This window comes from Anguilla anguilla, chromosome 12, assembly GCF_013347855.1.
Source record: "Anguilla anguilla isolate fAngAng1 chromosome 12, fAngAng1.pri, whole genome shotgun sequence".
NCBI lineage: Eukaryota > Metazoa > Chordata > Actinopteri > Anguilliformes > Anguillidae > Anguilla > Anguilla anguilla.
The window spans coordinates 8927622-8954796 of NC_049212.1; the positions used below are offsets into that span (position 1 = coordinate 8927622).

General features: G+C 47.4%; 1 protein-coding gene and 1 pseudogene across 3 annotated transcripts; both read right to left on the reverse strand.

Moving 5' to 3' along the window:
- Positions 1-9237: 9237 nt before the first annotated feature.
- On the reverse strand, positions 9238-27002 carry LOC118210252 (dehydrogenase/reductase SDR family member 13-like). 3 transcript variants are annotated; one of them, XM_035386276.1, is made up of 6 exons: positions 26124-26928; positions 24693-24811; positions 23660-23783; positions 22154-22480; positions 21310-21610; positions 9238-10410 (listed from the first exon to the last, which is right to left on the reverse strand). In XM_035386276.1, the coding sequence occupies exons 1-5, from the start codon at positions 26248-26250 to the stop codon at positions 21351-21353; spliced, it is 957 nt and encodes a 318-aa protein (XP_035242167.1). In that variant the 5' UTR covers positions 26251-26928; the 3' UTR covers positions 9238-10410; positions 21310-21350. The 3 variants fall into 3 exon arrangements, with proteins under 3 accessions (XP_035242167.1, XP_035242166.1, XP_035242168.1); XM_035386275.1 differs by lacking the exon at positions 9238-10410 and adding an exon at positions 20209-21221; XM_035386277.1 differs by lacking the exons at positions 9238-10410; positions 26124-26928 and adding an exon at positions 26959-27002 and having other exon boundaries at positions 21228-21610.
- LOC118210251 lies at positions 10462-15571 on the reverse strand (annotated as a pseudogene).
- Positions 27003-27175: the final 173 nt, after the last annotated feature.

Here is a 27175-nt window from a genome sequence, read left to right on the forward strand (position 1 = left end):
GGAGTTGGACCCCCCCCCCCCCCCTTTGCTGCTGTAACAGCCTCCACTCTTCTGAGGAGGCTTTCCACTAGATTTTGGAACATGGCTGTGGGGATTCGCTTCCATTCAGCCACAAGAGCATTAGTGAGGTCGGGCACTGATTTGGGCGATAAGGCCTGGCTCGCAGTCAGCATTCCAATTCATCCCAAAGGTGTTTGATGGGGTAGAGGTCAGGGCTCTGTGTAGATCAGTAAAGTTCTTCTCCACCAAACTCGGAAAACCATTTCATTACGGACCTTACTTTGTGCATGGGATGTTGTCATGCTGAAACAGGACAGGTCGTTCCCCAAACTGTTCCTAAAAACTTGGAAGCACACAATTCTCTAGAACGTCATTGTATGCTGTAGCATTAAGATTTCCCTTCACTGGAACTAAGAGGCCTAACCCAAACCAGGAAAAACAGCCCCAGACCATTATTCCTCTATTTGACACTATTCAGGCCAGTACAGTTGGCACTATGCATTTCGCCAAACCCAGTTTAGTCTGTCAGACTGCTAGATAGTGAAGCATGATTCATCACTCCAGAGAACACGTTTCCACTGCTCCAGAGTCCAATGGTTCTTTACACCACTCCAGCCGACACTTGGCTTTGAGCATGGTGATCTCAGGCTTGTCTTAAGTCCACATGCACACATGCCTCTCGGCCCTGGAAACCTGAGTTCATAAAGCTTGTGGGGTGGCAGTGTAGTATAGTGGGTAAGGAAGTGGTCTTGTGACCCGAAGGTCACAGGTTCGATTCCCAGATAGGGCACTGCCTTGAGCTAGGTACTTAACCTGCATTGCTTCAGTATATATCCAGCTGTATAAATGGATGCAATGTAAATGCTATGTAAAAAAAAAAGAGAGCATCTGCTAAATGCCTGTAATGTAATGTACATTCTGTTGACAAACACTTGTGCTGTCATTGTTTCCAGAGGAACTCTAGTGTTGTACCTGAGGACAGATGATTTTTAAGCACTGCACACTTCAGCACTCGTTCTGTGAGCTTGTGTGGCCTGCCGCTTCTCGGCTGAGCTGTTGTTGCTCCTGTACATTTCCACTTGACAATAACAGCACTTGCAGATGATTGGGGCAGCTCTAGCAGGGCAGAAACCCTAACCCTAACCCTACCGCTTCTCGGCTGAGCTGTTGTTGCTCCTGTACATTTCCACTTGACAATAACAGCACTTGCAGTTGACTGGGGCAGCTCTAGCAGGGCAGAAACCCTAACCCTAACCCTAACCCTCATTGCAGCACTGGAGGGATCCCTCCTAAGCATCAGTGGCAGGAGCTCAGACCCTCCCGCACACCAGCGGTTAAATCAACATGCACACAGTGGCCCGCGACCGGGGAAGAAGAATCGCTGTTTTTAAATTCTTTGCACAGATGGAATGCGTGCGGTATGAGACAGCCTACAGAAAGGACAACCAGAATAACCAAGAAAGAGACAAATAAAATAAAAAAATATCTTCAGAGCGTGTTGTGGTCAAGGAAAAACCACGAAACGCAATTGATTTCGACTTCAATGGAGATTAATTTTGTAGACGGCGCGTTGCGAATTCTCTTCGGTTTTGACGCTCGGCGAAGGCATTTCTGGCTCAGAGAGAATGGGGACGGTTCGATTTACGAGCGAAGGAAGAAGGGCCGGTCAGAGATCGGCGGAACGCTCGCGGGCCCCGCCTCCGTGTGACATCACAGGCGTCCGCCCCGGCAACGCTCTTTGTGGGATTTTGATTTTGCGATTCCAGCCAAGGCCCTGTTCCTTTCATTCATAGCGTTTTTTGCATTCCGGTCCAGGCAAAAAAAAAAAAAAAAAAAAAAAAACCACTTAGCAGAGTTTTAATCCTTGAAAACGACCTCCCTGTCTCTTCTTGCCCCGCTCGTGTCCCCAGCCTCTCTCTCTCTCTCTCTCTCTCTCTCTTTAAAATTCACATCTGTGTCGCAATCAGAGTGTGAAGCTACACGAGAAGTCACCGCGCCCCCAGGCAAGCAATCAAGCCCAGGCCCCTCCCAGTCCTAATTAATAACTATTGAACACGCTAACAACAATCAACACTAATTAAATACAAGCTTGTTGACAAGTGTGCAAAGCCTTATCAGAGGCCATAGGATGGGAGGGTGAGAGGTGGGGGGAGACGGGAGGGGTGGGGGGGGGGGGTTGTGCAAGCGAGGTTCTGTTTTCCATAATTAGTTAACAAAGTGCCCCGGGCCACGTTTTTAAATCAAAGTCCCGCTCCGCTGTGTCTGTCTGTCGCTCAGAGCTGCTCCGCCCGGTGGCCCCTCCCCACCAGAGTCAGCGCGCGCTAGGAGCCGGGCGGGGGCGGGGCCCACATTGGCCCCGCCTACTTTTAACACGTTCAGAGGACCGTGTAAGTCGGCTCTTGTTCTGAACGCTCGGACGGGGAAACCTAAAGCCGGTGCATTGAGCATTTCCAAAACATCCTTGTCGACACGCTGTAGCAATGAAGGACAGTGTCACACTGTTTGACACAATGCTTTGTTTCTTCCTGTGGTCTAAATTTTTTTACATTTTTACACTTGTGATTTTGAAGTTTGTTTTTTCTTCCTGTGGTCTAAATTTTTTTACATTTTTACACTTGTGATTTTGAAGTTTGTTTTCAAGTTAGGTCCTATAAAGTAGATGCTATGCAGTGAAAAATCCTAACCAGTCACAACGAGTGAAAACCGAATCCCTGGTGGATGGGATTGAAAATGAGAAACAGTGGGTAAAGCGGAGAGTAAAAAACGATCTGGAAATAATGTCAGAAAAACATTCCCGGGCAGGAAGACAAAAGTCTACGCTCACACACGTACCGAAAACAAAGTTTTTGCCGTAACTGCCGATGCCGACTGGCGGCGGAACGTCGGCGGTAAACCAGGCCAGAGCGGAACGATCAGAATTCCGTTCAGCCCGAGCCCCGGCCAAAAAAAAAAAACCCATTCCTGTTTGGCCTGGGACTGGGGGTACAGAGGGGGCACGGAGCGATTTAAGAGCACAAATATGAGGTGCCAGTTAGCGAGAGAGCAGCAGGCCTCGGGGAGTTTTTGGGGGGGGGGGGGGGGGGAGAATAGAGGACGGATAGATAGGGTGAGGAGAGGGGTCCTGGGGGGGCGCCGGGTTCTAAAAGGCTGCAGCCGCCGTGTTGTTAATAACCTGCCAAAGCTGCAGGGAGGCGGCGTTCCTCAGATAAGACCCCCCCCCCCCCCCCAACCTCTCCCGCTCCCGGGTCTGCTCATTCCCACAATGCACAGAGTCAGCGGGTCCTGCACCGGGGGACAGGGGGCGGAGCTCGTCACAGGGCGGGCACCACACGCGGAGGCAAGACAGGAAGCCGGGCACCGCACGCGGAGGCAAGACAGGAAGCCGGGCACCGCACGCGGAGGCAAGACAGGAAGCCGGGCACCGACTTCCGCAGCGCGTGTTTCCGTGGCGCCGAGTGTCGGACAGACGTGTTCCACACGCTCCGACAGCCCAGTAAAACATAGAATCGCCCGTCCTTGAAAGTACTGCTTCCAGAAACTTCTCTACCGCCTTAGTTACCATAAATGACCCTGCACACCAAATGCGTGTGGATTGAGATATGACTCACAGGAAGGTGGAGTGGTAGAGGTAGGGTTAGAGGGCAGTTGGGATCCTCCTCCTCCTCTTGCCTCAGTGGGCAGTCCTCCTCTCTGCGGGGTCTAATCTGCAGTGACAGCTCCTCCGGGCAGCTGTTTGTTCTCATGATCGTTCCCTGATTGGCTATCGGATCTGCCACTGACCCTAAACAATCACCGGGATGAGAATCAGGAACCCCCCCCCCCCCCCCCCCCCCACACCGCTCCTGTGCTCGTCGATGTGCCTGATCCATAGCAACGACCAGTATTGACCACTCTGTCCAGCCTACCGCCCATGCTGCTGTAGCTGACAATATGGAGAGAGAGAGAGAGAAAGGGAGAGACAGAGAGAGAGAGAGGGGCATGTGTGTATGTTTTCACTGCCTAACTTGTTGACAGCTGACACACTACATGTGCAAGACACACAGATTCATACACAGATTCGGGGTGACATAGCTCAGGAGGTAAGACCGATTGTCTGGCAGTCGGAGGGTTGCCGGTTCAAACCCCGCCCTGGGCGTGTCAAAGTGTCCTTGAGCAAGACACCTAACCCCTAACCCCTAACTGCTCTGGCGAATGAGAGGCATCAATTTAAAGCGCTTTGGATAAAAGCGCTATATAAATGCAGTCCATTTACCATTTACCATACACATAGACAAAAAGCAAGGTGCTCTGCAGACACCACCAGGACCAGAATCGTGTGTAACTCACAAGGTAAAAACAACTTTCCAGGGCAGCCTGGGGTATTGTGTCATTCGACTGCTTTGCAAAGGGGAATGTGGAGGCCAACTTGTGTCTGAGCGATGTGTTCATCTGTCCCTCTGTCTGACTGTCCGTCTTCCCCAGCAGCAGTGAGGTCACGAGATGTGCCACGATGAATCCTGGGAAAACCCGCGGGGGGAAACGGAGCTACACAAGGGTCCTTCAACCTTGCGCCCAGGTGTCCTTGCGTGTGCCTGTTTTACTGTAAACCAATTAACCCGCCCCCTTCCCCCCCCCCGTCAGCAAAACAAGCCCCTTTTTAAGCTGACCAGCTCCGCAACCCTCCCGGGGCCCAGCTGGGACCCGTTCCTCCAAGAGGGGCCACTCGACTGAAGGGGTCCTCCTCCTCCCTCGTCCCATGTGCTCGAGTGGGCCCCAGGTCTAATGACGGGAACCCGAAACAGACGGGGAAGCATCGCGGCCCGGAATTCCAACCCCGCTAAAGAAAGGTCTAAAAAAAAAGGTCTGAAGTTCTAAAACTGAGCTTCAAAAAACGAAACAACAAAAAAAAAAAGTAGTAGACTCGGGCCTTGTCGTGCGGTACAGACGGGAATTGAAGATCTGGAATTTTTTCTTTCTGGTCGCTTCGCGGTCCGCTTTTCGCGTTTCCAGTCCCTTGCGTCTTCAGTTTTTCTTTCATCGCGGTTTCCGCGGAGAGCGGGCAGGAGTCGGCGAACCCGCGTCGTTAATTAGCGCCTGGCTCGGTTTAGCGACGGCTCTCCCCGGTTTGATTAACGCTGTCCTCGCGGGACCCTCGCTTCCCTCCAAGGTTGCCGCGGAGAGCCGCCATTTCAAGTCTGATTGCAGCCGCGTTTGGGTTCTGTCGGTATTTACCCACAACCCCCCCAACCCCACCCCCCACCCCCCACCCCCCAGTCCCCGGGACCTCGACGGTCTCTTTTGAGAGGCGGCACAGCTGCAGAGCCGCGGTGGCCCCCGCCGCGACCTTGGCGAGCGGGCCCTTTTGTCCGCCCGCATTCCAGGCGGGGGACGCGAAACGGGCGGGACGGAGGCGAGCGCGGCGCCATTGTGCTCATTGTCAAAACCGAGCTCGGCGCCGGCCGTCGGAATAACCGCCGCCCGCGGCCCGCCGGAGAAACAGCTCCCCCCCCCCCCCCCCCCCGCGCGCTTCGGCGCGGGTTTGGAGCCGCAATTAGTGGCCGATCGATTGTAATACCCTCCCTGGAATTTTTCCGTCGATTTCCCCGAGAAGCTCGCACAAAAAAACCGCAGCCTCGACCCGGTGCTCAGAGGAGGAGGGGGTCACTCACCGGCCCGGCGAAGAGTCCGCGTAAAGTGGAGTTCCTTTATTATCCGCGGACGACAAAGAGTGCTTTCTGCAGACTTACCAACAGACGGGCAATAATTCGTATTTGAGTGTGTTAAGAAAGCGAGTTTTGACACCAGGAAATGCGTCGCGTAAAAAAGTTCCGGAAACTTACAGCGGCGGCTGGAAAACGCAGCGTGTTTTGCGTTCGTGGTTTTGGGGTGAAAGAGAAGTACACCCTTAAAAATGGAAGAGCCGTAGGCTCGAGTTCAAAAGAACACAATTCGAGAAACTCCACCGTTTCCCCAGTTTTTGCGAACACTCTGATTGCTTTGAGAATTGCACGAATCAATAAGACAGTGGTGCTTATGGTAAAAAAAAAAAAAAAAAAAGAAAGCAGGTAATTGGCAATCAGTGAAAAAATGCAATATTCTCTCTCTAATTCTCTAATGTTTTCAGGGATTTACTCCCAGCTGAAGACTGTCTGCCTGACTGCACACACGGGGCTCTGTGTCTTCATTTCATTACCGCAAATTATAGAGAACGGGGGCCAGTGGGGCCGGCTCAGCGGAGCGCTGTGATTGGTTGAACGCTGGCGTGCAGAATGTTTGTGAAAACCTCCACTCTCCACTTCTTGGGTTGCCCACTGCACCCACTCTCGCCTGGCAACAGTGTCATAAGCCAATATGGTTAATATGGTCACACACTCACGCATGCACAACCTCAGGCACACATGCACGCCCTCACCCATGCACGCACTCATGCATGCTCGCACTCACGCACGCATACATGCACGCATAGAGTGTGTTAAACAAACACAGAGTATGTTCAGCAAGCACAGAATGTATTCGGCGAGCACGGAGCGTGTTCAGTTCAAAGCACCGCTACAATATTCCTGAGCATAAATGCAGGAACAAAACAGTACATTAGACTCCTGACGTGAGCACGCTCAGAGAGACCTTGTTCTCATGACCGGATCTCAGCACACCTGTCACCTGTCAGCCGTCATGTCCGAGTAGCATCAACCTAAGCACAGGACAGCTGGTACAGGCCACTGTTCTGACAAGGTGTGAAGAGGGCGGGATGATAAGAGTTCTTTAGCACGTTGTAGCGTGTTTGCAAACACCACACGTCAGCAGATGGCACGGGGGCGGGTAACGACACCTAGACTGGGGGGTGAGACTTGCACATGCATCCAGAAATGCCGGTACACAGGCCCACTCACTCACACACGTGCACACACACACACACACACACACACACACGTGTGTGTGTGCATGCTCACACTGACACTCACACACAGTGATGCAGTGCTGGGTACACTAGTGTACTCACGCAATGATGCACTACTGAACACGTGGTGAGCAGAGAAATACAACTAAACAAGGTGTCTGGCTTACCTCCTTTTATTTGGTGCTGCAGATCTCCTGTGAGTGGGGCTGGTGCTGTCCATGGTGCTGCAGCTCTCCTGTGAGTGGGGCTGGTGCTGTCAATGGTGCTGCAGCTCTCCTGTGAGTGGGGCTGGCGCTGTCCATGGTGCTACAGCCCTCCTGTGAGTGGGGCTGGCGCTGTCCATGGTGCTACAGCTCTCCTGTGAGTGGGGCTGGCGCTGTCCATGGTGCTGCAGCTCTCCTGTGAGTGGGGTGGTGTTGTAGCATACTCACACAAGCACACTAGGGTTCTCACGCAAACACACAGCACACTCACACAAGCGTAATAGCCTACTCAAGTGTACTCACACAAGAACACTGGCATACTATAGCATACTCACACGCAATTCCGATTAAGTACCTTGCTCAAGGGTACAACGGCAGTGTCCTTACCCGGGAATCAAACCTACGACCTTTCAGTTACAAGCCCAGTTCCTTACCCACTGTGCTACACTCCGTCCTACATATAGGAAGGGAATGTATCAAAAGTTGCATATACAGTAATATGGGATCAATCTGTTCAGGAGGTGATGGAAAACCTCTAAAACTACTCCCACACAGCTGAAAAGTAGGAGATTTCCCCTCTGCCCCTTTATAGCAAAGACTATGTACAGATGATTTCCACTTCAGAGGACAAGTCTTCCTGCAAAAAAGAAAACAGAAAAACAACAACAGAAAAACACATGAATTCCACTTTCAGCACACTGCTCATTTCTGCTTTGTTGCTCAACGCCGTCGCTTGCTCGGAGACTATATATATACTGCTCAACATCAAACGTGTTTTTCTGGAAACTGAGAATTCAGCTTAACTTTATGTGATACATAAAATAATACTAAAACCACTCAGTGATTCATGCTCAACATAGAATGACAGCTCCATAAACCCTGTTGCAGTAATAGTGCCAGCGGTCTCACTATTAGGATGCATAGCTGCTTTAAACTGCTTATTTTTTATTGTGCATATATCACAGCTGAGCAAGGTGCCCCAGCTTATGTCTCAAACATATATACACTGATAAAAAAATATCACATCACACAATATTCCCAGATTCATCCTGCCGAATAAATTTCAATAGTTTTTAGGACGAGGGAAACAACATTCAGAATTCTATTATCCACAATCGTTATAGAAACTCGCTGGTGAATGAAAGCAGCACGACTATTTTCAGCGGATGAGAGTGAAAATCGGAAGTGTGCTACTGCCCCCTAGTGGACAATAATGACATCACAAGCCCTGATGGAGCAGGAGGCACAAACCTTTAAAACAAGGTGTAGAGCAGTGGTAACCAAACCTACTCCTGGAGATCTACCGTCCTGTAGGTTTTACTCCAACCCCTACAAAGCACACCACAAGATAGAGATCTTATTGAAATGAAAACCAACAGATCTGGCAGATCTCTATGAACAAGTTTGGTTACCACTGGTATAGATGTTTGAGGTCCAAATTAATTATTGCAAACGCTGAACTTTAGGATCACATTTTGTCAAAAAAATCGAATGAATGAAAAATGCACATTACAGAAATGTATCTTTCGTGCCAATATCTTTCTATTTATATTTCAATGCTATTTGCATTCTCTGAAAATGCTTTTTACTGAGCACCAAGTCTTTTTATTAAATAAAAATACCTACTCAAATATTCAGCAATTTACTTTTTCACCTGCATTCTGCAGTCATGTGAAAAAATATCAAATCTAAAAGCAAAAAAATCTGACAAAAGCAGACGAAAGAGATAGTAGGCAGCCATTTTCCTCCAAATATTCATGTGCAAGGCATTGTGGGATAGCTTCCTGGCTAGAAGTATCTGTTAATGAGAGCTATCAAAACACAACGGCACTGTGGAGTATTATTTTTCTGTTTCAATAGAGAGAGCAGTTATGAATGTTTTAAAGCTACATTATGAGGAGAGCCATGCCAAAATGATTAAGGAAGTAGAAGAATCTAAATAAAAAAATTTGAGCTAAATCAGAGGTTAAACTTGAGATATATCTTCTTTTTTTTTTTTTTTTTTTACAAAAACCTCTATCATAATCAAAGCCACTCAGAATCATAGCAAACACTAAGGCCAACGCAAGCATATCAATATTACCTGGCTTGGGGGCATATTTTATGATGAGACAGGGAAAAATTCCAAACAAAATCTTTAAAGCCAGTTTTCTTTTGAAAAAACACAATATTCACTCACATCTCCAGAAATATTTACTAATATCTAATAGTCTAATCTCATCAAGTGACACCTTCTTTTGCAGCTCCAATTCCATACTCTAACATGAGATAAAAAATGAAAGTGCCAAATTTTGAAGTGTGTATCCAAAGCATGTATTTGGTCACATTTTAAAAAAAAATTATCCATGTGTTTTTCCTATAAATGCACAGTGTGGTGTTCAAAAAGTTAAAAGGTTAGTTTCACATTAGTTTTTCAATCCTGTTTTTGGCCAGAACTGAATTTTTAAATCACACAGTCAACGACAACTATCACAAAAAAGACAATCATTTATCATCTGTCACAACAGTCTTTTTTAATTATAATACCCCAACCAATACATTCTTGCCAAGAAGTCACCTTCAAACTATAACTAACATATTATTAAGAACTGGTAACTTGTAGTTAAACGTATCATACCATCGGTTTAATAACGTCATTCTTAAAATTATCAAAACGATACCAGCATCTTTTATTTTTACATTATTGTTATTAGAACCCAATTAGAAAGATATATTTATAAGTTGCTGTTCTCAGTATTGTTTTCATGGCATAATCTTTAGCGTTCTGGCATTAAAATGAGCAGCCACATGAGTAATCTATGAGATGGCAGATCAGTAATGTTGTCTCTTCATGTCCCTTTGTTGTGAATGCTCGTGGTTAAAGTTATTTCAATTTCAGAAGAGGCCCCGCCCAGAAAGGCGTGACTGTGGTCAGTGTCTTGTTCACTTTCCACAGCGTCCTGGCCACGGTGTGGTTGGGTACATGGATGAGGAAGGGGGAGGGGGTTATGTGAGATGAGGGCAGGGCTTGGGTGGGGAAGGGGGGAGGGGGTTATGTGGGATGAGGGTGGGGAAGGGGTTTATGGGGGATGAGGGTGGGGCATGGGTAGAGAAGGGGGAGGAGTTTATGAGAAATGAGGGCGGGGCATGGGTAGAGAAGGAGGAAGAATTTGTGGGATAAGGGTGAGACATGGGTGGGGAAAGGGGAGGAGTTTAAGTGAGATGAGCATGGGGCATGCGTGTGGAAGGAGAAGGAGTTTATGGGGGTTGAGGGTGGGGTCATCGGTAGAGAAGGGAGAGGAGTGTATGGGGATGAGGGCGGGGCATGAGTAGAGAAGGGGAGGGGTTTATGTGGGCAGGGCATGGATGGGGAAGAGGGTGGAGTTCATGTGGGATGAGGGCGGGGCATGAGTAGGGAAGGGGAGGAGTTTGTGTGGGATGAGGGCGGGGCTTGGTCACGGCGTGGGCGGAGCCTCAGCGCAGGCCGCACAGCGTCTCGCTCACTTCCCACAGCTTCCTGGCCACGGCGTCGTCGCGCGCTTTGGTGTCCACTTCCTGCACGGCGCAGTCGGAGAAGTAGCGGCCGCTGTAGCGCTCGATGCCCTCCTGAAGGGCGCAGTGCAGCGTGGTCTGGGACCCCGCCTCCACGTCCAGGAAGAAGAGCGCCCCCATGGGGAGGGAGAGGAGCCTCAGCCACAGCGGCATGTCCCGGCCGATCTCCGTCTTCACCACCCCTGAGGGCGGGGCACACAGACACACGATCACATCCACAGACACACGATCACATGATCACATCCACAGACACATGATCACATCTGCAGACACATGATCACATCCGCAGACACATGATCAAATGATCACATCCACAGACATAGACACAGAATCACATGATCACATCCACAGACACACGATCACATGATCACATCCACATCCACAGACACATGATCACACCGACAGGCAAGGACCCAATCCTGACAGAGGCCACCTCACCCAATCAGCAGCCCATTTAATGAATAAAATTACTCTCTCACCCAATCTGAGACCATGCACCCCGCCCACCCCCCACCCAGCCTTTCAAGGGCCTTTTTCTGGAAATCAAATGTCAATAAAATAGAACCAAAACAGATGCTGACTATAATATGATGGAATATTAGTATCTTGGTTCATACTAATATGGATTATATAAAGCAAGAACTGAGGCAGCACAAAGGATGCCGAATTGCAATTCAAGTTTGAATTAAAGGAACAAGAATTAAATTCAATTAAATTAATATGCATACAGTACAGGCAAAAATGACAAAAACACTGTGCTTAAAGATGTTTCATAATCTCTTAAAACTCTTATCTGAGCCCCTTCTTCTTCTGTTGTATCTCTGAGCCATTTTCGTATTTGAAAGTTATCTACCAGATCACGAGCAGCAGTGACATTATCTGACATCAGTAATTTGAAATAAAGTTCTCTTCGCATGAATAGTATCACTTTATGTCGAAAAATACATGTTCAAGCTGATAATAAAATTTCCAACAGTAGATACAATAGACTGGAATAATTATTACTTGTTTAACGCAAATGCTAATAAATTCTTAATTTTATGTTGACAATACACATATTATTAAAAAAAGAGAAATTGTTGCAAAATATTGCATCAATCACCATAATCTTTTATAAATGCAGTGTTTCCATAATTTGTGACGTTACTGTAGTTTAGTGTAGTTTACAGGGTCTGCCATTGATACATTTGACATCATAACTAGCAGTAAATCCTATGTTAGCATTTGAACAGAATGGCAATTTTTATACGCGCAGAACTTATCTACTAAGCCTTAATAAAAAATAATTAGGAGATGCATTCCGGGCTGAAATTCAATATCGTATCGTAGAATATAGCACAGCTACTCATTTATTGTGACTACCTAGATTACGTTCATTCTGATGAAATACACATTACGCCATATGTATTAAATGAGCAGATAAGCATTGTCTTAAGTATTTAAAACAGTCAATTGGAAATGAAAGAGATTGTGGCTTTAAATATAAAACAACAATTTTTCAGCAAAAAGTATGCCTGAGCAAGACACCTAACCCCTAATTGCTCCCGACGAGCTGACTGGTACCTTGCATGGCAGCCTTTCACCGTTGGTGTGTGAGTGTGTGTGTGTGAATGAGTGGATGAGAGGCATCAATTGTAAAGCGCTTTGGATAAAAGCGCAATATAAATTCAGTCCATTTACCATTTACAATTTATGTCTGAAGTATTCTTGTAGTGTGACACAGAGTGGAATTTCTTTCAATAGCGGTGAATTGAACTTCCACTTTCCTGTCATTCCACTTCAGATTCCAGTTCAACATCCCGTGGGGTGTGGCCTATCCAATTCAAATTCCAACTGACAAACTGAAAGGGAGAACGGCGTGAAGTTCTGAAACGTGCCCAGCCCCGGTGCACACCTACCAGGGTGCAGGCTGTAACAGGTGACACTGGTTCCCTCCAGCTGATTGGCCAGCTCCCGGGTGAAGAGCAGGTTGCACAGCTTGCTGTTGCTGTACGACTGGACGTGGGCCCAGCCGGTCCGTGAGGGGGCGGAGTCCCGCGGGGGGGCGGTCAGGGCGGGGAGGTTCACGCCCCCCAGCCGGTAGAGCAGAGCCGCCACGTTCACCACGCGGCCCGCGTCCGCCATCTTCAGACGCTCCAGCAGGAGGCGCGTGAGCAGGAAGTGGCCCAGGTGGTTCACCCCGAAAGCCAGGTCCAGCCCCTCCTCCGTCCGCCCGGGCCCCATCACCCCTGAGGCGGGACGGGACGGGGCAGAGGCAGGCCCCGGGTCACGCCCGAAAATCTCGCGCTCCGCTTTCCCCTCTCAATCCTGACGATTAACCCTTAACGTACTGGTGAGAAGCAGGCCTCCCTCTGTGCACACTGACTGGGCGTCTCTTCAACTCCATCAACACCCTCACAAAAAACTGATGACTGTACTATAATTATTACAGTATTACTGCAGTATTATGCAATATTTCTGACACACTTGTTTTTAATTGCAGTTTCATTACTTCCTGTGCAGTACTCATGCAGTAGAACTCTTTGGTACTGCATTTTAACTGCACTGTACTTCAGTGAAACTGCAGTATAAGGTTGCAGTAGCTGCACTAAGTGGTTTGTGGGTAATGTAGTGCAAGCTCATCCGTGACATGCCAATCCAACAGTCCGTGAAAATCCAACTACTACAAGTACAGCACATATTGTGCATGGAGAAACCTTCGGGCTACACAACCAAACATGCTGACTGCCCGCTGAGAGCTGGACCTATCACATTCTTCTACTCTCAGGCCCCTCCCCATCTCACCTGCATTGTTGATGAGCAGGCCCCTCCCCCTCTCACCTGCATTGTTGATGAGCAGGCCCCTCCCTCTCTCACCTGCATTGTTGATGAGCAGGCCCCTCCCCCTCTCACCTGCATTGTTGATGAGCAGGCCCCTCCCCCTGTCACCTGCATTGTTGATGAGCAGGCCCCTCCCCCTCTCACCTGCATTGTTGATGAGCAGGCCCCTCCCCCTCTCACCTGCATTGTTGATGAGCAGGCCCCTCCCCCTCTCACCTGCATTGTTGATGTGCAGGCCCCTCCCCCTCTCACCTGCATTGTTGATGAGCAGGCCCCTCCCCCCCTCACCTGCATTGTTGATGAGCAGGCCCCTCCCCCTCTCACCTGCATTGTTGATGAGCAGGCCCCTCCCCCTCTCACCTGCATTGTTGATGAGCAGGCCCCTCCCCCCTCTCACCTGCATTGTTGATGAGCAGGCCCCTCCCCCTCTCACCTGCATTGTTGATGAGCAGGCCCCTCCCCCTCTCACCTGCATTGTTGATGAGCAGGCCCCTCCCCCTCTCACCTGCATTGTTGATGAGCAGGCCCCTCCCCCTCTCACCTGCATTGTTGATGAGCAGGTCCAGCCTGGGCTCAGTCTTCAGGAAGTTCTCGGCGAATGAGCGCACCGATTCCAGACTGGCCAGGTCCAGCTGCATGTACACCACCTCACTGTTCCCGCTCTCCTGGGGAGGGACATGGAGGGGGAGGGGGATTGGGGCGCTTCAGCCCAGGAGGTGTGGGAAAATGCAACCAGGTCCAGTGACGCCACCAGCCTGCGGTCGACACTGCAACAAGGCTATGGCGCCCTCTGTCTGCAATATACGTCCTGTGCAGGTAGTTTATTTTCACCCACAGAGCAGAGAATCGGTTAAATAACCGCTCACCCTCCGGATGTCGAAGACAGCGGCCTCGGCCCTTGGCCGGCTGCGGCAGGCCAGGATCACCCTCGCCCCCCTCCGGGCCAGCTCCAGGGCTGTGGCCTTCCCAATGCCAGTGTTGCCCCCTGGGGGGACAGGTCAAATGTTGATCATTAGGGGGTCAGGGGTCATGGACAAATCTTGTCAAGAGTAGAGGAGCGGGGAGGGGGAAACCTGCTTAAAAAGCATAAACAAATGATGGGTAAGGAGCTGCTCTTGTAACGTAAAGGTCACAGGTCCGATTCTCAGGTTGCACACAGCTGTTGTACGCTTGAACAAGGTACTTAACCTGCATTGCTTCAGTATATATCCAGCTGTATAAATAAATGCTATGTAAAAATAAATAAATAAATAAATAAATAAATAAATAAATAAATAATAAGTTGTGTAAGTCGCTCTGGATAAGAGTATCTGCTAAATGCTTGTAATGTTATGTAATTACAGATTTTAAAGGCGTACAGAAGAAAGAAATGGCTGTTATAAGTAGGCTACACCCTGGAAAAAGACACTGAACTGAGTTGCAACCGAGGCGGTCATCTTCAGAGAATCAAAGTGCATAAACACAATCAGTCAGTTTAATCGTCATATTTTCGTCATAAAATGTGCCCTCGCGTAAAAAAATAATAATTGCAAAGAACGCATAAAGTTTTAACTCCCCATATAAAACCGAGTGAGGTAGACGCTGGCTTCTTGAGTATGAAGTAGGCTACTTGCCAACTCTGTATTTACGTAACGCTAAAATGTAACAGAACTGGTTTACGGTCCTTTCATCCGTAGCCTCCGCCACGGCTGAAGTAGACTACCCAAAATAAGCATAAAAAGTGTCATTTATTAGGCTATACGTTAGAACTGTTGATTAGTCAAATTTCACCAAGCGGATCAACAGGCAAATAATATTTTAAGTTGCGATTTCAAAAGAATAGCTGTGTGAATATGGTGCACTCTCTGCTCTAAAATGCTGGAAAATAAATATATGTCACCTGTTACGATCGCCGTTTTTTCCTTTTAGCTTTACAGTACTTTCACATCTTCTGGTGCACTTGAATAGATAATAATAAATCAGAACATACACAGTAACTACTGCAGCCAGTATAGTTAAAAATGCAGACATTCCAAAGTTTTCTATTCCTACTACATTCACACTTGTGAGTTCGTAAATGCGTCCCTTTTTATGAAATCAACACTTCAATAACGCGAGCAACTAATTTCATTTTCGTATTTTCCCTGGCGGAGTCTTCTCGTTCTTCTTCGAGAGTTTTATGGCGATTGTAAACAAGTGTATAATGCACTACCGCCACCTTCTGACCTGGAGTGTGGATAGGGGTTATTTATTACCTGCTAGATCTACTTATTAAAAGTTGTGAGTACAAATTTGGTGGCCAAACCCTGTGTTCTGTAGAAAGTGAATACATGAGCTAAAGCAATTCTATTGAGAACTTTCTTAAAGAATGTCAATTATATGAAACCGTACTTTTTTCTGAAAAACTTCTAAACCAGTCGTCCTCTTTCTTGACTGTATTTTGGACACTTAACCAGTACGTGCTCAATGGTTTCAGAAAGGTTACAATATTCACATCTCCCACTGTTGTGTTTATTCATCAAAAACAGTGTTATATGTAGCCACGTGTGCCTAAGCCTCATTCTATACATTATCACTTCTTCCCATCTCCTCCTAGCTGCATTTCACGACCAGTCCCGTTCCCTTTTGAAAATTAAAAAATTCCACCCTGTCCTCTCTTCATTCAATTGCTCTTTGCTGATTTTCAAAATTACACCGTTAAATATGTTGTTCATCTCTGCTTTACTACAGTCTATTTTAATGTGAATTTTTGCGCTTCAAACTACATCTTTTTTGTGAATTTATCAGCCAGTTCTTTCCCTTAAACGCCTACTTGCGCTGGAATTCACGCAAAACACACTCATTCCCATCATCTGCAGTGGAAACACTATTAGCAATAAGGTGCATTCTTACAAGGTGTAGTGCCCCTTCTCCCATCTCCACCCCTACTTGCTACCACTGGTGTTGTTTTAATTGTCCCACGGATTAATCTAAATTCCTGATTTTTAATTATGTCGAGTTTTTCCAACACACATTACAGTTGCAGAGCCATTCACATCACTTCCGTAGTCAAATACGGATCTTTTAGATCTGATATACATGGTCTTCCGTGAAATCCTGTCTGCTCCCCACACCTATCCTATCAGACGCCTGATAAGATTTAGCACTTTCTTACGCGTGTCTATTATAGTCTTTATTTGAGCAGCACGTGAGTCTCTTATTCCCTGCAGATTCTTTTGGGTTTTCATCCATACGTCCATCATCTAACCTGCTTATCCTGGTCAGGATCTCAGGAGGTGCTGGAGCCTATCCCAGCATGCATTGGGTGAGAGGCAGGAATACACCCCAGACAGATTGCAGGGCACACATCATTTATAAATCTGATCAGCTTCCCTGCCCTGTTTCTCTCTCTCTCAGGAGTGGGTAGCACATAGGCTGAAAGAGGGCAGGGCATCTGAAGGAAGAGGGAGGAGTTTATGTGGGATGAGGGTGGGGCATGGGTAGAGAAGGGGGAGGGGTTTATGTGGGGTGAGGGCTGGGCTTAGGTGGGGAAGGGGGAAGAGTTTATGTGGCTTGTGGGAGAGACATGCCACCTAGAATTCATCAGTCAAAAGACGTGTCCTAGTTGGCACATTCTGTTTATTGGACAGGTCATTTAAATCTAGCCATTTGGCGCACTTTTAACCAAAGCGACTCACCAAGGTACGTTTAACATGGCCTTCAGTTTCTAAATCTATTAAATAAAAAGTACATCATTTCATCAGCATTTTAATTGACATAAAGACTTAAGGAAGAAGTTATAAATACAAGTTGCAGTAAAGAGTGTATCTTAGGGTCATTTCACCCAATGCAGAGATGAAGGTACACAGCACGTGCAAAGTCCTCAAATGTTTTCCCAGCCATGGCAGCGGAGGCTGGCGCAGGTACGCCCGCCGGGGTTCCAGAAGCGCCCGATAAAGCGCTCCGACGCGCTCCGAGGTCACCGGGGTTCGGGTCCCTTTTCACCGCGCGCTGCCGAACGCCCGCACACACAGAGGGGGCGGGCACAGACGGAGCTAGCACAGACAGCACAGACAGAGCGGGCACAGACGAGGCGAGCACAGACGGGGCGAGCACAGACGGAGCGAGCACAGACGGGGCGAGCACAGACGGGGTGAGCACAGACGGGGCGAGCACAGACGGAGCGAGCACAGACGGGGCGAGCACAGACGGGGTGAGCACAGACGGCACAGACAGAGCGGGCACAGACGGGGTGAGCACAGACGGCACAGACAGAGCGGGCACAGACGGGGCAAGCACAGACGGGACGGGCACAGACGGGGCGAGCACAGACGGGGCGAGCACTTCAGGTACGCGTGCAGGTCTGACCTGTTCTCCTGCTTTACAGCGTAGGCACGCAGGAACGTCGACGCACGTCGATGAGTTTCAGACAAACCAGTCCTGGTCAGGTTAACACTCCACATCCAGAGCAATGGATTTGGTCTGTCCTTTTTTACTCTGCAGTTACAAATTTATGAATAGCACTTTTATCTTTTAAGCATTATTTCTTTTTCTTCAGTGTAAATAGTAGAAAGTGCCACACAGACAACCAAGTAGAGTAAATGATTAAATGGACAGTGTGACAGACTGATATACATACAAACACACACACACACACACACACACATAGTGTGACAGACTGTGTAACATACCCACAGTTAGCACATAGGCTAACTTTTAAATATGCAGTATATTAGTGATTAATATGAATCTTCTCTCATTTTATTCACGACCCTTGCGTTTCTCATCTGATACTGCAAGTAGGACAGGGTGATGGAGTGACGCCTTTTCCCTCGATGGTGGAAGTTGTGACATCATCACTGAGGGGCTACCCCGACTCTCAGTAAACACGGTGGTCCCACAGCCTCTTATGATCCTGACTTTACATCCGTGATTTAGTTTAATTTCTTCATTATCATTGCAGATATTAGATAATACAAAAAAACATCATCAAGGTGACAACAGCAATGTGCTGTGAGGCAGGGCTGCCCAAACCTGTTCCTGGAGATCAACCGTCCTGTAGGTTTTCACTCCAACCCTGACAAAGCCACACCCCACTCAACAGCTACAGATCTACCGTCCTGTAGGTTTTCACTCCAACCCTAACAAAGCACACCTCACTCAACAGCTACAGATCTACTGTCCTGTAGGTTTTCACTCCAGTCCTAACAAAGCCACACCTCACTCAACAGCTACAGATCTACTGTCCTGTAGGTTTTCACTCCAACCCTAACAAAGCCACACCTCACTCAACAGCTACAGATCTACTGTCCTGTAGGTTTTCACTCCAACCCTAACAAAGCCACACCTCACTCAACAGAGATCTCATTGAGTCGCTAATTAGTAGAATCAGGTTTGCCAGATTAGGGATGAAATGAGAACCTACAGGACGGTAGATCTCCAGCTGTTGAGTGAGGTGTACTTTGTTAGGGCTGGAGTGAAAACCTACAGGACGGTAGATCTCCAGGAGCAGGGTTGGGAACCCCTGTTGTGAGGGGTTTAAAAACACGGGCACGTGGTTCTCTGTGGTCTGTTTCGGCGGTTAAACACAGGACCCAGCCCCGCCGATGTCAGAGAAAATGGGAGTGTCCCCTCAAGCGGGCGGAGACGGAATGAGAGAATGTCATTTGTCGCAAAGTCAAGTTGTAATATCTGTAATATTTGGAGGTAATTCAGTTGTATTGGGTGTAGCCAACATGATAGAATCTGTTGCTCTGCAAGCCTTGACTTCTGGAATGTTTGGACCAGTCAAACCACTAAACTTTATCTCAGATTTGGTTTAGATCCAATATAAATACTTGTACAAAGTGCATGCTGGTAGACATGGGTCAAATACAGAAGTATTTTCTAGGATTTAGATTAAAAATATGTTTTCAGATGTACATTATTTCAAGTAATTATTTGTTTATATTACACATCTTCCTGGCAAAAGAGAAATCCTGATTTTAAAAATTTTGAAATTTTGTATTTTTCGATGTATGTATACTCATACATGTATAAACATACACACACAAAGAAAGTTTTTGTTTATGAAGCATCAACACAATTTCTCAAAGGTACTTTCCAAATGCATAAATTATATTTAAAATGCTCAAAAATGTAGCTTCAGAGTAAAAAGCAATCCTCAATGGTTTAATTCAGATGTCTCCCTCCATTTGTGATGCCCAATAAAAACAGGTTAAAGTTTTAAAGTTTAATGACTGTAAATGTAAATAAAAGTAGTCAATTTCCTAAAACATAGCTACACAAAGTTCCAAGTTCTGCGATATTCAATATTAAAAACGTAAAGTGTTTGAATATATTTTCAAATACAATCCTGTAGTCCAATACTCAGCATCAGAAAATATTGCTTACAAATGATTCAGGTTAGTAAAAACGAAATAATTTTTATGAAATTAAAAGTTTATTAAAATTCAACCAACTAATAGGAATAAAAAAATCTTTTTAGAACATTATGAGCACCTTTAAATTCAAGAACTGGATTTCAGTTGATTTCCTGAAGTGAAATGGAAATCAGCCCAGGTGTTATCGCTGGATGAACTCAAAACAGATCAGCGTAAGCCAATGGCTGATTAACGTTGGATATCAGCACAAGCGCACCAGGACAGAAGACTGCACGTTCACAGTAAGGAGGAACACGGTGGCGTAGTGGTTAGCACTGTTGCCTCACAGCAAGAAGGTTGTGGGTTTGAATCTTGGCTTGGGGACTTTTTTTTTTTTTCTTTTTTTCTGTGCGGAGTTTGCACATTCTCCCCGTGTTCGCGTGGGTTTACTCCGGGTACTCCGGTTTCCTCCCACGCTCAAAGACATGCATGTCAGGTGCGCTCCTGCAGGTGCCCTTGACCAAGACACTGGCCTCAGAACTGGAGCTGGTAACCCAGGCGCAGCACAAGAGAGGCAGCTGCCCACTGCTCCTAGGTAACTAAGGATGGGTCAAACTAGGGCAGAGGACAAATTACAATAAAGTATATCTTCTTCTTCTTCTTATATCATCAGAGAGGCATTTCGCCCGAGGCATGATCTACTACCTCTCATGAATCTGTCACAGACGTACCAGGGCTCTAATAAAAGGGCAACAAACAAACCAACCATTCACTGAATGTCTTTCTCTTAATTTCTGGGGCTGGTTGTGGTTAACAAGCGTATCTCCCAAACAGAAAAAAAAAAAAACACTGACTTTCCTTTGAGACTAAAACAGGGACAGCATGCAGGTCTTAAAACAGTGAGAACAGATATATAACATGAACACAGAGAAAAGTGATGCAGAGTTTAGATTACATAACTACTCCTAGCTTATAGCAGATGTATTTTCTGTAGCTGTAACAGGAAAACACTAAAAATAAAAACAGCCAGCCATATGGGAGCATTCGCAAAAAATCAAGTGCACATTCAGAAACTGGTAACCGTTCATAAAAGGCAACTAGTATAAAAGGATTTTATAATCTTACAGGGCCGACACAATTATTGAAGTAATTATTGATATTTTCATACGATAGAAAATAACACAGTTGGCAGAGTAGCAGTGAGCAGTGGGCAGTGCAGGGTGTGGGAGTGGCTTCCGGGCCACGGCGTTGGTGGCGGGGCCGGGGGAAGGGTTTATGTGGGCGGGGCAAAGGTGAGGCAGTAGGGAGGGGTTTATGTGGGCAGGGCATGGATGGGGAAGAGGGTGGAGTTTATTTGGGATGAGGGTGAGTAAGGGGGAGGTGGAGGAGTGCATGGGGGTGTGGGTGGGAAAGGGGGAGGAGTGTATGGGGATGAGGGCGGGGCATGAGTAGAGAAGGGGAGGGGTTTATGTGGGATGAGGGCGGGGCATGAGTAGAGAAGGGGAGGGGTTTATGTGGGATGAGGGCGGGGCATGAGTAGAGAAGGGGAGGGGTTTATGTGGGATGAGGGCGGGGCTTGGGCACGGCGTGGGCGGAGCCTCAGCGCAGGCCGCACAGCGTCTCGCTCACTTCCCACAGCTTCCTGGCCACAGCGTCGTCGCGCGCTTTGGCGTCCACTTCCTGCACGGCGCAGTCGGAGAAGTAGCGGCCGCTGTAGCGCTCGATGCCCTCCTGAAGGGCGCAGTGCAGCGTGGTCTGGGACCCCGCCTCCACGCCTCGGAAGAAGAGCGCGGTGATGGGCAGGAGCAGGACCCTCAGCACCCTGCTAGTGTTGCGACTCAGCTCTGTATTAATCGCACCTGAGTAACACACAGAGACAGGTCACTCTCCCAGAGAGGCTCACACTCACTCGCACACACTCACTCACATCCACACACAAACACACACACACACACACACACACACACGCACACACGCACACACACAGACTCACACATCCACAAACAAACACACGCGCACACTCACACTCACACACACATCCACAAACAAACACACACACACACACACAGACACACTCACACACACTCACACATACACAAGCTCATACTCACACACACATCCACATACACAAACTCACACACGCACACACACTCACACACACAGACACACACGCACACACACAGAGACACACACACACACACAGAGACACACTCACACACTCGCACACACTCACACATACACAAGCTCATACTCACACACACATCAACACACACGCACACACGCGCACACAAGATCACTCGGTGTTGAGTGAGGTGTGCTTTGTTAGGAGTGGAGTGAAAGCCTACAGGACGGCAGATCTCCAGGAACAGGGGTGGAGATGCCGTGACGTAGCGCTCACTGACCTGGGTGCAGGCTGTAGCAGGTGACACTGGTGCCCTGTAGCCGCTTAGCCAGCTCGTGGGTGAAGAGGACGTTGCACAGCTTGCTGTGGCTGTAGATCTTCATCAGACCAAAGGTGGAGCTTCCCCGCCCGAGCTCCTTGTGAGCGCTCAGACAGTCGAAGTCGATGCTGCCGAATCGGTGCCCCAGAGAGGCCACGTTGACGATGCGAGCCGCCCCGCCCTCCTTCAGCCTCTCCAGCAGCAGGTTGGTCAACAGGAAGTGGCCCAGGTGATTGACGCCGAACATCATGCCCAGCCCATCCTCCGTCCGGCCACCCATTAAAAGCCCTGAGAGCGCAGGGAAATATAAAGCACTCAAAATAGGAAACCTATTTCAATGGACTTTAATACATTTTACGCCATCACCTGTATGTGCAAAAGCAGGCCCCTCCCACTCTCATCTGACATTGTTGATGAGCAGGCCCCCTCCCCCTCTCACCTCCATTGTTGATGAGCAGGCCCCTCCCCCTCTCACCTGCATTGTTGATGAGCAGGCCCCTCCCCCTCTCACCTCCATTGTTGATGAGCAGGCCCCTCCCCCTCTCACCTGCATTGTTGATGAGCAGGCCCCTCCCCCTCTCACCTGACATTGTTGATGAGCAGGCCCCTCCCCCTCTCACCTGACATTGTTGATGAGCAGGCCCCTCCCCCTCTCACCTGACATTGTCGATGAGCAGGCCCCTCCCCCTCTCACCTGCATTGTTGATGACCAAATGGATCACAGAGCTTCTCCACCCTAGCTCCCCAGTGGTGGAACGAACTCCCCGTCCCTCTTCGAACCTCCCCCTCACTACCCATCTTCCGCCATGGCCTGAAGACTCATCTCTTCAGACTATACCTAGACTAACCACCACCACGCTGTATATTTCACTCTAAATCCACCCCCCCCCCCCCCCTTTTCATGACACTTGTTACATGTTGCCCCATCCCAGCACTTTTTGGTAATTTGTATTTGTCCTAATACTGTAGCTTATTCTTCTGCCTAGTTGGCTTTGCAGAGGTTAGGTCAGAATAGTGTTCACTGTGTGAACTAAACTGTGTTCTTGGCTAGAAATAGCTGTACAAAATAAGTATTGTATCTTATTGAACCTGTGTTTAGTAGTTGTCTATGACCATGAAATTCACTTTTTGTACGTCGCTTTGGATAAAAATATCTGCCAAATAAATGTAATATAGATGTAATGTAATGATGAGCAGGTCCCTCCCCCCCTCACCTGCATTGTTGATGAGCAGGCCCCTCCCCCTCTCACCTGCATTGTTGATGAGCAGGCCCCTCCCCCTCTCACCTGCATTGTTGATGAGCAGGCCCCTCCCCCTCTCACCTGCATTGTTGATGAGCAGGCCCCTCCCCCTCTCACCTGCATTGTTGATGAGCAGGCCCCTCCCCCCTCTCACCTGCATTGTTGATGAGCAGGCCCCTCCCCCTCTCACCTGCATTGTTGATGAGCAGGCCCCTCCCCCTCTCACCTGCATTGTTGATGAGCAGGTCCAGCCTGGGCTCAGTCTTCAGGAAATTCTCGGCGAATGAGCGCACCGATTCCAGACTGGCCAGGTCCAGCTGCCTGTACACCACCTCACTGCTCCCGCTCTTCTGGGGAGGGACATGGAGGGGGGGGAGGGGCTTCAAGCTAAGCCACACCCCCCGACTGCCTGTCCACATGCATCAGGCCGAGTGAAATTACAGGTGAAAATTATGGGGTTGGCGGTATGCTGGTATAGCATTTCCTTTCTTGGAAAACCATGGGAACTATCTTCCAGGCTTTAAGCTACGCTGTGTAGCCTAACTTCATGAACGTTATAGTTTCTCAATGCAATATATAATTTAACTCAAATCTTAGATTTATAGAACCCACTTTGTGGAAGGGAGCCCAGGTTGATATTTGATTGATCAGTTGACCCTGATAGAGTTTAGAGGAAAAACTTTTGGAAAAAAAAAAGACAACCCTGAAATGTTTTATTTTGTTGTAAATTAATCATTTACATTAGTCAAATTACTGGGAAAAAAATCATTTTTATGTTAGCTTTGGTGGAGGAGTTAAAAATTACACAACATCATTGAGTATATGAAGTCATGCCATCCTGATTTTATATATTCCAAGGTATGATTCTGAATTGCTCTTAATCTATAATGTGAGATCATATCGTTATTGTGATAACAGTATGATCTTGCAATACAGATTAAGAACGATTTTGTTATTGTGATAACTGCAAAATATTGTGATGTGAATTTAGGCCACCACAGCTGACCCTATAACGGGTAAGGAACTGGTCTAGTAACCTAAAGATCACAGGTATGGTTCATGGGCAGGACCACTGCCATTGTACACTTGATCTAGGCACTTAACCTGCACATCTTCAGTATATATCCAGCTGTATAAATGGATGCAATGTAAATGCAAACGTGTGTAAGTCTCTCTGGCTAAGAGCGTCTGCTAAATGCCTGTAATGTAGTGTAATGTAATGTTAGTGGAAAGGAAGTCGAAGTAGCCATTTTCCTCACCTTCTTGATGTCATTGACAGCAGCCTCGGCCCTTGGCCGGCTGCGGCAGGCCAGGACCACCCTCGCCCCCCTCCGGGCCAGCTCCAAGGCTGTGGCCTTCCCAATGCCAGTGTTGCCCCCTGGGGGTAGAGAGGTCAGAGGTCACATGGAATAAAATGGTTAGGGCCATACATACTCTAAGGATTTGTGGGGCTTTTGTAGACGCCAAAAAGACAAATGCCGTTGTTATACAATTACTCAGGGAAAACGAGAGGAATGTGGCATCCCTAAAATGTGCGTGTTTGGGTAAATGCAAAAGTATTTTAGGGCGTTCTGATGTTCGACCGCAAAAACATGAACGGACAGAATTGACATTTAGGCATCTGACCTGCTAGAGGTCATTTATCATGGCTGGTGGCTGTTGCGGAAAAGTAAATTGCGTCTGTTTATTAACGTCCGCGAAAAACGGGTGTTCACTTCTTTCCGGCACAAGATCAGCATGGCCATTCGTAAGAAGAGAAATCATCAGCGTGTTAGAGGAGGGAAGAGTCGCCATAAATGTAACAGTTTTCGGATTTTGCTCTTTTATTCAGAAAATATTTCTAAAACCCGACGTCACCAGTTGCTTTCCTGCTATGCGCAAGGCGCATCTTAAATACCGCGGGCTGTGCTCATTTACATAACCAGTCTTCCTAAATAGGCCTTCCTCTCTAAACTGAGAAGAGAAATTGTGCGGCACTGACGGTAATTTTCGCAAAACTTATAAATATGGCCCTAAGTGCACACAGTGCCCCATGACGTCGGCTTTCCAACAATACAAAACATGATTGCACTGTATTATGGAGAACCTAAGGTTCACATAAGGCTGATCCAACAGGGTGTTCTGCAATCAGACCCTGCTGATTCCCTGCCAGCACAGTAAACAGTCTGTCGGTGGTCTTATAAGCGCATTTCAAGAAGGCAAATATGGTCATAACAATCACAGAAGATACCGGTAATTATATCCTACCCCTCAGAAATAAAGGTACAGTGGAGATACATTTGTTTTTTAAAGGAACAAATTTCTCAAATTTCCCTAGAAACAATAATAATGTTCTATTTTGGTACAATTACAAATAAGTAGCTACCCTTTACAAGCAAAAAAAAACGTACAGATTAATTACGTATCGCTGGCTAGGGGTACCAGTTTATGTACCTATAGGGTACCACCACAGTGACAAGCATACCTTTTTTCTGAGAGTACGTTGCGATTTAATGATCTTTTCGCTGAGCTGCTAGAGCAGACGCGTCCCGTTGTGTAGTTCATTAGAAGAGAAAATTGTTTCGCACCATACACATGCACGTAATATAATAGAAAACAATGTCATCAGCACTTACGTTTTACAATTTGCATTAATTTGTTTACAGTTTTCATCTCAATAATGATGAAGCTTCGAATGAAATCAAACTCACCGGTTATAATGACGGTCTTGCCGTGTAGTTTCGCTTTGCTCTTGCACTTCGCTCCTTTGACGAACTTATAATACAAGACAACAGACACACCGACCGCCACTCCGGTAATAAGCAGGTAAGTCGACATGGCTAGTCTCGTGCCTTCCTCTGTGCTCGAAGTCACAAACTGCAGTAGACTACTGGGCTTTTATGCTACCGACATATCCTGGATGTTAACGATACGTGATGTGAATCCCGGGGTTATGGGCACTGAGCCTCTTCCTCAAGTGGGCAGGGCGATTAAAATCAACTGTATCTCCGGCAGTTGTGCAATTTAGATTAAAGGTCGGATCACGTGACAATGAATTTCGAGTCGCGCGGCATACTAGCGTGAAAGAGGTCTACAGACGTGTGTGTTAAGTTTCTGATGACGCTACTTGGCTACTTGGCGGGTGCAAGTAGCCTAATAAATGGTTCCATTAGTTATAGTAGGCTGATGTAAATGCTTTTTTTTTTTAATTTCCCCTTGATTAATTTAAATGGTCTTTACTTTTTCTGTTTATTGGCACGACAACGCACGTGTGTGGTTGTCATGCCAATAAAGTCTTCAGATGAGTGCCTCGCGCCACCCAGCGGTGGAACTGGTTAAGTCCAACAAGCAGTGAAAAAGAATAAGAACGCGCGCATCGTAAATCTCAACAGGTGCCAGATAAAACAAATAACCGCAGATAGTCTACACACTGAATACAAAATAAAATAAACGGACCACTTCACCCTTAGCCCTCACGGGTTCTGGGCAAAACAATAAACTGAAACAACAAAGAGGAATAATAAAAAAAGATAAATGAAATCATACGCATCGCTTTTCAGCTGCACGCATCGGGCTCGGGCTCGGGCTCGGGCTCTCCTTCGTAGGGGATCCCCGCTCTCAGACACCTACTGTGCAAAGAAGCACACTTTTAAATCCTGGATTGATTCGTAACATCATCCAGGTGTGTGCCTTCTTAACCAGCAGGCGTGGTCCTCTAATTGCCCTGAATTCCTCCCACAAACCGAGCATAACCAAAATATTG